We start from the raw sequence: 10,471 nt of genomic DNA, 5'->3' as shown, positions 1-10,471 counted from the left end.
TAGTAAAAATATTTATGTTGTGGTAAAGAGGTGATCCTAGTGGCAGATCCTGATTTTTAAATTGTGGCCTGTGGGTGCTCAATTGCCTTTAATCTAGAATTACTTTCTAATATTGCATGTTCGATCAATATATGTTAGGCGAAAAATTAAAGATATAGTTTTTAGGCAAAAAGTAATGATTTCCATTTCCATGACTCACACCAAAAATATCAGATTAAGAGTAAAAAAAGAAAATCAATCAATCCCACCACACATCTCTTTCTTATGTTAGTTTTTTCAACACATGCGAGTGCTCAATGACCAATTTTTCTTAACTAGCTGGTTTCTATGAATTTTCTTTTTCTTTTCACAACCAGTCTTTTTTTTATACTCGGTATTCGATATTGGTAATGGGAAAAGTGCTTTTTAATAATGGCTTATTCCATATTCAAGACTCAACTCTGAGACATATAATTAAGAATAAAAAAATATTTATCACTCTATCACAATCATCTTAGACTTCATGGTTCACGACCCCATACGTGATTGCATTATAATTACTACTATGGTCCTGTAACTAGGAATGGAATAACTAAAAATTTAGAATATGCAACTTGTCCCCACAGAAACAGCAAATACGAACAATGAATACATAATTATTAATTACATATATAGATGTATAGAGAATATAATAATGCTACTCAAAGAATGCTTTCATATAATGGGGTCAGATCCTTGTCACTCACACGTATGATATGGTATGATCCTTCAGATCCTTGTCACTCACACGTATGATATGGTGTGATCCTTCAGGAATATTACATATGAAATATCAAATGTGGAATACCAGCTAATCACAATATACCGTGGTCCTGACGAAATCCCTATGGCTGCACATTTTAATTTCTTCTTTCTCGGTTTTGCTCTAACCAATTTTGCATTTTAGCATCTTAGTCTAACCAAATTTAGAGAAAATAGTACAAGATAATTAGTTCAGTATAATTTGAGATGAAAGCAAAAACATCAAAATCTTAGCGATGGAGCCAAAAATTCTAATATGTTGATTAAAAAAAAATTACGCTAAAAAATTATATTTAAATACAAGTTACATATATACAATAAAAGAATATTTATATACAACATAATTTTTCAGCGAAAGAAATTCAACATTAATGTTATCCTTCTTTCCTTGTAACGGTCAAATACAGCTGTCAAGATATTATCTGTTTTGGTCCAGTTTTTGAGACCACAAGGTTTTGTCCTCTTCGGGGTTAACTCAAAAGGTACCTCAGCAATTGGTTTTTAAACATGCCCTTATATGACCTTTAACTTTTTACTTCCTAAAGCAAACTTCATAGTAAATCCCTTCCGAGTTCAGCCGCTAGTGATCCATGGACTTCGACTCTGTCCATCTCGCTTAATCCATAAATAAAGTCTTTTCCTCTTAATAATAAGGCAATTAAACCTCTTAGGTTTCACTGCCAAAAAATGTGGTGGAATAGTAAGGTTATTCATTTCTTAATTTGAGGTTTCAGATTTGAGCTCTAGAAATAAAGTCCTCTCTGGTAAGGAGCAATAAAATCGTCATTCTATCGTGTGAATTAGGATTAATCGGATCAGTAATTTCTAATACCAAGTACTTGTACTTGAAGAAAAAGAAAAAACCTCTTATAAGAAAATAAAAACCAATGACTATTGGCTATATTACGTATATAAAAACCAAACACCAGCTACTAGAGCAACAAGTTGAAATTTGATTAAAAAAAATTGAAAAAAAATACTTGAATAATTACGGGAATCCATTTGTTATCGCTTGACAACAGAGTCCATGCACTTAATAAAATAATAAAAACTAAAATGCAAATAGCTAGGTTCTTGTCCTGTCCTATAGTTTTTACATATATAAAAACTCTCTCAAGGAGTTCAAACTCCACACACTTTTGTATACTCAGATTAGGGGAAAAAAAATGAGTGACCAATCATCAGAACCATTATTATTATTAAAGCGAAAAACTGCATCAACGCTTGATGAAACAATAGAAAGGTGCATTAGTGAATTTGGATGGGCACAATTGTTACAAGCCGTCCTCGTATCCCTATCATGGGTTTTCGATGCTCAACAAGCGTTCATAAGTGTCTTCACCGACACTCCTGCCGTTAATGAATGGTCGTTACAAGATGCGAGTTCAATTCTCATTGGCCTCCCAGCATCTTCATTCTTCATAGGTTGTCTTATCGGAGGTTTAGCTCTATCAACTTTGGCTGACACAAAACTAGGTCGAAAAAACATGTTGGTTATATCATGTGTTGTCATGTCAATTACCGGAGCCATTACATCAATTTCCACAAATATTTGGATTTATTCTTTTTTGAGGTTTTTGACTGGATTTGGAAGGGCTACTATAGGGACTTGTGCACTTGTCTTGTCAACGGAGTTAGTGGGAAGTCAATGGCGTGGACAAGTTGGTATAATTGGTTTTGTTTGTTTCACTATTGGATTTCTTTCTTTACCACTTATTGCCTTTGTGAATAGAGGGTCTTCATGGAGAGTGTTGTATTTGTGGACTTGTATTCCTACAATGTTGTACTCAATTTTGGTGCATTTCTTTGTTCGTGAATCACCAAGATGGTTGTATGTGAGAGGGAACAAAGAAGAATTTGTGTTAACTTTGAAAAGTATTACAACAAGGAGTAGCTTGACTTTGAGTTTCTTTGGCTCCTTCATCGAATTCGAAGATCAAGAACATAATGTAAGCTATTACTTCTTCTTTAATATGTTCAAAACTGCTCTCTATTTTTGTGCGTTCTTTTTTCCTTTTTACGCTTAAAACTATATCTGAGTTTAAGTTATATACACCTTTTTTGTAAGGAATTTTTAACTGTTGCAATAGGTAATTATCTTAGTTTCAAGATAGAAGTTTCGCATTTGAGGAAACTTACCTGTAGATATCCTTTAGGTGACATGATAGAAATTTCTTATATTGGTGATGTATATAACTTAAACTCTTTTTTCTTCTTCATTAATAATGGAAAGACATGAACTTACTTAAAAACATGAAGTTACATTGTCTTTATAGGAGAAACAAACTAACAATTATACATCGTAAATTAACGAAAATTAACTTAGGAGGTTCCAATGTATTAGCTTCTTATTTCAATGGAGAAAAATTGTATGTTGGTATAGGCTTATTTAAAGAAGCTGTGGTAGGTTCCAATATTAAGCAATTTCATAATTAGACCATCTAAATTGAGTTGCCCAAGTAAAAAGTACCTAATACACAGAGAAAAGAAGTTCAAACGTAAATGGCCTCAGGTTCACATCTTAATTATTCCGCATTTCTTTTACTATTACATGTTACTTTATTCACAAAGCATGACTCATTGATGTAAATATCATTTTGAAATTTCTAATACAGAACTCGGAGGAGTCGACAACCAGTCTCTACTCAACTATCAAGATGTTGGTAGAAAAAAAATGGGCTTTCAGACGACTAATATCGGTTATGTTGGTTGGTTTTGGTATAGGAACGGTATATTATGGTATGCCTTTAGGGGTTGGAAATTTACCTTTCAATCTATACTTAAGTGTCACACTTAATGCACTTTCAGAATTGCCAGCTTCTATGGTAACATTCTTCCTAATTGGCAAGTTAACTAGGAAAAAATCACTCCTAGGATTTGCTATGCTAAGTGGAATTTGTAGCATAGGTTGTGTTATAGTGAAAGATGATTATTTGAAGGAGTTACAAATGGGGCTTGAACTTGTTTCCTTTTTTAGTGCATGTACTTCTTTTAATGTTTTGTTAATTTACACTGTGGAATTATTCCCAACATGTGTTAGAAATTCTGCAGTGTCAATGGTGAGACAAGCATTGGTTCTTGGTGGTGCATTTAGTCCAATGTTAGTGGCATTTGGGAGAACAAATAGATGGCTTTCTTATGGAGTTTTTGGGATTTGTATAGCAAGTTGTGGATTGTTTGTGTTGTGTTTACCAGAAACTAAAGGCAGGACATTAAGTGATACTATGGATGAAGAGGAGTACAAGGAAGGTGTATTTGTCTGCTAACCAATTATTGTAAAGTATGACATTTTCTTCTTAATAATAAAAGATTATAGCATGATCAGAACATGACAAGATTGTTGCTTTGTTTAGAGATTTGCCGGTTTTGGAAGGTGGACTACTGTTGTACTATAATTAGAATTAATAAAGCAATACGCGTCAGTCTTTTTTTGTTCCGGAAAAAATTTTACATTTTAAATTTGAAAAGTTATTAATTTTAAAATTCTCATTTAGTTTTACATTTAATGAAAGATTTAAGATCACAATTTTTAAGTATATTCTTAGTATATATCAGAAGTCTTAACTTTTTCTTAAAATTCTATATCTAGTCTAATACAATCACATAAAATGAAATGAGAGAATTTCTTATATTAAGAAATAATCTGTTTCTTATTCTTAATAAATTACGTAGTTATCCGCCTCTTCTCCTCCTTCTCCTTATCGTCACCATCATGAGGACGACAAACTATTGGAAATAGTTTTTTCCAGGAAAATATAATTCTTGTTATCCTAATTCCAGGAAAAATGGCGCAAATTAATTTTTTTAAGAATAAATGAAATTTGCAATCAAATCTCAAGTATGTATAAGTTTTAGATCTTTACAAATAACAAAGCCGTCTTAGCTCAGTGGTAGAGCGCGTGGCTTTTAACCACGTGGTCGTGGGTTCGATCCCCACAGACGGCGGTTTTTCTTATTATTCTATTTTAAATGAAGAAAAACTCGTAGAAAAGGCCTAAATAGTCCATTATCTTTGGTTTGGACTCAAATGCTTGCAATTTTCTTTCACGAGCACTAATAGCATACAATGTTTACTAAAATGGTGCATTTTTTTATCACTCTCTAACAATTCAGTTCACCTAAGCAGCAAAGGGATGAAACTCATTCCTCGTGACAATATTGCAGCTACATGACATGTATATTCCTTTCCTTGCTATATAGCAGTGACACAACAATCTCTTCCTTGGATTATGTGATCGAGATGTTTTGTCAAGATTTTCAACTACTTACACCATGCTCCACCTCGAATGCGACGGAGTAGTAATATTCATTCCCGAGTCGTTCGTGTTGAGCTCTGGGGGAGCCATGAAAGTAGGCTTCTTCTATATCCTAATTCTAAGCCAGTACTTACGCATGCGTGTTTCTATTTTCAAAAGATAACCTCTAACTAAAGATCTGTTAAGATTCTATTTTTATAAAGTCTTTTCTTTAGTTTTGGACTCTCAAGCAATTAAAACCTTTTTAGTTGTATTGCGTAATTAACTTATAACAACAAAGGTTGAAATCAGCAACTTTTCTCAAGAACTCTTTTTTTCTTTCTTTTTATTTGGTAAATTAGGACTGTTGATCAATTTTTTGTGAAGATGGATGATGGACTTGGTTGAGAAAACATCTCACGTAATCGGCGCGTGACTCCGGCTTCATCTCTGTTAAAATTTAACGCAATATTTGGAGAGTGACCAAAAGTGCACCAGTTTAGCAAACATTATGTACTAATATTGCTCCAAGTATAAGAACGTGGATCATTTGGAGTCCAAATCCAAAGATAATGAATTATTTTAGGCCTTTTCTCAAGAAACTCATATAGCTTAAGGCATTCGTGAATAGGTTTTTCTATAAAAGTCAAAAACCAAATCAATTTAGTTAATTTTCCAAATATTCAGATGAGACTAAACCAAATATATCCTTTATTATCCTTTTATTATGGCATCTATAATTTTTTTGAATTATGAATAAAGTGTCTCGAGATTTATAAGTTTTAATCTTGTGAACAACAACAACAACAACAACAATAACATATCCAATATAATTCAACGAGTGGGTTCTGAGAAGGGTAGAGTATACGTAGATCTTACCACTACCTCATAGAGATAGGAAAATTGTTTTCGACAGTGGCGGATCCAGGATTTTCATCCAGGAGATTCGGAAAATAAAACGTAAACATACGAATAAGCCCAAAAACACACAATTCCAGAGAATGTAATAATACATAGGTACAAAGAGTTAGTTCCATTACAAAGGATCTCAAACTAACAGGAATAGGAAGGTAGTAACTACAATAGTGCAGAAAGTTAGCCCTTTACAATGTATCAATCTAGAATTAGGGTGTTAAGTACAAACTACAAAAAGGGATCTCTACTAATACTTCTCGAGTACATTTATAGCACTACTCGACGAGGTTTCATTGCTTGAAAAGTCAAAATAATATCATCAGTTGAAACATCATTAAATACATCTTTTTCCCCAAAAGGAATCATGCAACCGCTCAAGAATTCATCATTCATTCGACTCCGCAACTCATTCTTAATAAACTTCATTGCCGAAAAAGCTCTTTCAACGGATGCAGTGGCAACTGGGAGAAGCAAAGCAAATTTCACTAAACGAAATACAAGAGGATAACATGAATGCTTTTTGTCTGAACCAGTCTTTTTGAAAGATCACAAAGCCCATTTAAATCGGAGAACCTTTTATCAATATCACGAACATCAATAATGTAATTCGCAAGCTGATTCTCAAGAGAACACATACTAAATTCATCAAAGTCATCAGGATATAATTTAGCCATTCTCATTATTTTCTGGATGTCAAAACTTGAAAATGAGTCTAGCGGATTCAAACAAGCAACTCCATAAAGCAACTCAGTTGTCTCCTCATCAAAACAATCATTAAGTTCTTGCAGTTGCCAATCAATTATTTGACAAAATACATCAACATGATAATGATGCAAGAAAGTATAATCAGCAGGTTTACGCCGAAATCTCCCTGAGTTAACATACGACTCATCAAAATTAGGTACCACAATGTTATACTTGAAACAAAAGGTAGATACCTCAGCAACAAAAAAATCCCATTTTTTATCTTCCCTTAACTCTTGCAACCTTATCTTTGCCACATTAACAAGTCGCATGGCATTCGCAATATCTTGCTCTTTTTTTGTAAGCATGTACTAAGGTCATTTGTAATTCCTAAAATTTCTTTCATCAAATGTAATATAAATGCAACCTCGTACGTTTGAGCAGCTCTGATATATCCCGTCGCCCTGGCACTTTCATCCAAATTATGTGCAGTTTCAACAATAGTATCAAGTACATCCATTATTGTACCAAATTGAAGAATAAAACAATTAAAAGATTTGAAGTGAGATCCCCAACGAGTATCACAAGCTCTAGAAATATCAAGTTCTTAATGCAAGCCCCTACCAGTTTTAAGCTCGCCTTTTTCTAAAGCCTCTTGAATTCTTTTCCTTTGAGATTCTCGATATTCATCCATACGTTTATAAGAAGCCGCCAACACATTCAAAATATCCGAAACTAAGTGTACAAGTTCTCCCACTTGAAGACATTTTTTCGAAACACCAACAAGAGTTAATTGAAGTTGATGAGCAAAACAATGAATGGAATGAGTCAATCTACTTTCTTTCTTAATCAACATTTTAAGGCCATTGATATCACCTTGCATATTACTTGCTCCATCATAGTACTGCCCACCCACACAAGATAGACTCAAGGAATGTTGAGAAAGTAAATTGACAATTGCACCTTTTAGAGCTAAAGCACTAGTATTTTTAACATGAACAATGTCAAGAAGTCACTCCATCACAAATCCCCTTCTATCAACATATCGCAAAACAAATGCCATTTGCTCCTTGTGTGATACATCAAAAGATTCATCAACCAATAAGGAAAAATAGTCACCATTTAATTCCTCTATGATACCCTTAATTGTTTCAATCTTGCAAGCAAGCACAATTTCTTTTTGAATCATTGGACAAGTCATTTGATCATTTTGAGGAGCCTTTTCCAATACAAAGCTACGAATTTTATCACACTTTTGAGCATAAAATGAAAGAATTTCAAGAAAATTACCTCTGTTAAGTGATGCTTTAGATTCATCATGACCCCGAAATGTCAATCCTTGTGTCACAAGAAGTCTCACTACACGAATTGAAGCTGCTAAGCGGATCTCATATCTATGCTTATCTTGATTAAGTTGCTTATCAAATGCAGCATGAATAGATTGTTGTTGTCGCATTAGATCTTCACATTTTCTTTTTGATTGACCATGGATGCTATTTGGCCCACCAATATGTTTTGTCAAACTATCCTTTTTGTTCCAATTCCTAAACCCCAAACCAGACCATACATCACCTCCACCTTAACGATTGTTATTTCCCTTAAATAAATAACAGTACAAATAATAGGCCACATCTTTACTTACACTATATTCTAACCAATCAGGAAATTCAACATACCAATCACGATTTAAACGACGCATATCTCCAGAAATCAATGTTTGTGGAAAAACTTTCAATTGAGGTAGACAAGGACGTTTCTGAAGATAATCTCTTCTAATAGCATCACGATGATTTGGATGAAATTCCAAGATTTAAGTTCTCTCACCTGGATCGACCTCTAATGAACTTAAATTGAACTCTTGAGAAAATTGCGGTGGTGCTACTAAATGATTCACATTTTCTTCCCGATTTGGTTGACTATGATAGCTCGAACTTGAATTTGATACCTTGGTGAAATACTTCTTCATTGACTCTTGAATCTGTATAAGATAGTTGATTCATTAAATAAATATCTCAATGCTAAATATAGTTGATTCATTAAATAAAGGGAAAAGGTGCAAATATACCCCTCAACTTTGCGATTTAGAGCAGATATGCCCCTCGTTACAAAAGTGGTGCATATATACCCCTGCTGTTACAAAAATGGTGCAAATATACCCCTGCAGTTACAAAATGGTGCAAATATACCCTTTTCACTAACGGAATTTTTTTTAAAATCATTTAATTTATTTTTTAATTAAAAAAAAAGTCTACCTATATTTTTTTTAGTAGACATAATTTTCTAAAACCACATGGTAATTTTTTTTTCTGGTGGGTCGGGTCTGGTAAGTTTAAAAAAATGGGTAGACTTATTTTTTTAAAGTCACGGAGATATTTTTTGACCAAGTTTAAAAAAATGGGTAGAACAACTTATAATTAATTTATTTGTGATTTCAGTGTAATATATGAAAAGTTAAATGACTTCAGTTAAATTGATCCCTTAGATTGTTAATATCGAACGTGCAGGTTAACTACTTGTTCATTGTTTATTCAAGTTAAATGACAAAAAACAAAATGAAGAATGCTCGGTATTACTCAATGGAGAAGACAAAAGGAGTGTGGGGTAAGAGTTTTGGTACTATTAGTAATTTATATTTTGGAAGTTATAAGAAAATATAAAGGGTAAAAAGATAATATACTTGGTCAAAGGATTAACTTTTTAAGCCAAAAAATATCTCCGTGACTTTAAAAAATAAGTCTACCCATTTTTTTAAATTTACCAGACCCGACCCACCAGAAAAAAAAATTACCATGTGGCTGTAGAAAATTATGTCTACTAAAAACATATAGGTAGACCTTTTTTTTAATTAAAAAATAAATTAAATGATTTTTAAAAAACATTATGTTAGTGAAAAGGGTATATTTGCACCATTTTGTAACTGCAGGGGTATATATGCACAACTTTTGTAACGAGGGGTATATTTGCATCTTTTCCCTTAAATAAATATCTCAATGCTAAATATCTCAATACTTCCAATGACCATATAACTAAAGGATCCTACCTAAAATGCTAATTCACTAAAAATATAATATCACCAATGCATCCCTATACTTCTAATTCTTGATGAGTTGATATTAAAGTTAAATATCTAGCAGATACCAAAAAAATCATAAATTTGTTAGATATTTTTTTTTTTAGAATTCGAAACCTCAACATTACAAATAATGGTGAAATCTAACAGTGGGACAATTGATGGTGAACAAAATAATAGGATAAAAGAGTGACAAGAACCAGAAGACTCAGACAGTCGGACTTGCAATTTGCAAACCCAACATTAGACACTTAACATTTAACAATTGTGAACTGTGTATATATATATATAAGGAGAAGAAAATAATTTATAATCACTTGGATGGAATCATGGAAAAGGTACATCAATATAAGTATATAACATCAAATGATTCACAATGATTTAAAATCTTGCAAGCATATGTTGCTTACCAGTCACCGGAGAAAGCTATTAGCTACTGTAGTTGGAAAAAAATTCCGACCAGCGGCGGTGATCCGGTGGCTGGCGGTGCTTGGTAAATTGAGAATTGTTATTCCCAAGTGTTGGTGGAACCGTGGAAACAAGGTTTTGGGAAGTGCGAACTAATTTTGACCTTTGGGATTTAAAATCCCTATTCCACCACGTTTTAAAAAACAAAAACAAAAAAATTGAAGTCCCTAAACGGCGTCGTCTGCTTATCAGAAATTAAATGGAAAAAAATAATAAGAGCCTGAAATTAAATGGAAAAAATAATAAGAGCCTAAACTTTAAAAAATATGTTGTCCCTTAGGTTTGAACCCAGGACTTAAAGGTTTATTTTGAACACCCT

General features: G+C 33.0%; 2 protein-coding genes and 1 non-coding gene across 4 annotated transcripts; 2 read left to right on the top strand and 1 right to left on the bottom strand.

Annotated features, from left to right (window-relative positions):
* Positions 1 to 1,870: 1,870 nt before the first annotated feature.
* Positions 1,871 to 4,107, top strand: LOC132640757 (organic cation/carnitine transporter 3-like). Of its 2 annotated transcripts, XM_060357513.1 has the most exons (3): positions 1,871 to 2,729; positions 3,396 to 3,519; positions 3,832 to 4,107. In XM_060357513.1, the coding sequence occupies exons 1-3, from the start codon at positions 1,947 to 1,949 to the stop codon at positions 4,044 to 4,046; spliced, it is 1,122 nt and encodes a 373-aa protein (XP_060213496.1). In that variant the 5' UTR covers positions 1,871 to 1,946; the 3' UTR covers positions 4,047 to 4,107. The 2 variants fall into 2 exon arrangements, with proteins under 2 accessions (XP_060213496.1, XP_060213495.1); XM_060357512.1 differs by having other exon boundaries at positions 1,874 to 2,729; positions 3,396 to 4,107.
* A 546-nt stretch (positions 4,108 to 4,653) lies between these two features.
* On the top strand, positions 4,654 to 4,725 carry TRNAK-UUU (transfer RNA lysine (anticodon UUU)). The gene has a single exon. It is a non-coding gene; the product is annotated as a tRNA-Lys (tRNA).
* Positions 4,726 to 6,013: 1,288 nt separating this feature from the next.
* Positions 6,014 to 10,471, bottom strand: LOC132642404 (uncharacterized). Its single transcript, XM_060359622.1, has 3 exons — positions 10,095 to 10,471; positions 7,905 to 8,592; positions 6,014 to 6,391 (listed from the first exon to the last, which is right to left on the bottom strand). Exons 2-3 carry the CDS (start codon positions 8,068 to 8,070, stop codon positions 6,198 to 6,200), a joined length of 360 nt encoding a protein of 119 aa, XP_060215605.1. The 5' UTR covers positions 8,071 to 8,592; positions 10,095 to 10,471; the 3' UTR covers positions 6,014 to 6,197.

The sequence above is a fragment of the Lycium barbarum genome, chromosome 5, assembly GCF_019175385.1.
Source record: "Lycium barbarum isolate Lr01 chromosome 5, ASM1917538v2, whole genome shotgun sequence".
In the NCBI taxonomy this organism is placed as follows: domain Eukaryota; kingdom Viridiplantae; phylum Streptophyta; class Magnoliopsida; order Solanales; family Solanaceae; genus Lycium; species Lycium barbarum.
This window is presented reverse-complemented; position numbering and strand designations above follow the sequence as displayed.

What these genes read in the sequence shown, in the direction of transcription:
- LOC132640757 (XM_060357512.1), top strand. Translation starts at nt 1,947, where the DNA reads ATGAGTGACCAATCATCAGAACCATTATTATTATTAAAGCGAAAAACT. An exon ending in TCGAAGATCAAGAACATAAT is followed by an intron (nt 2,730 to 3,395) that starts GTAAGCTATTAC and finishes TTTCTAATACAG; the next exon opens with AACTCGGAGGAGTCGACAAC.
- LOC132642404 (XM_060359622.1), bottom strand. Translation starts at nt 8,070, where the DNA reads ATGCGACAACAACAATCTATTCATGCTGCATTTGATAAGCAACTTAAT. An exon ending in TAAAGCATCACTTAACAGAG is followed by an intron (nt 6,392 to 7,904) that starts GTAATTTTCTTG and finishes TGCTTCTCCCAG; the next exon opens with TTGCCACTGCATCCGTTGAA.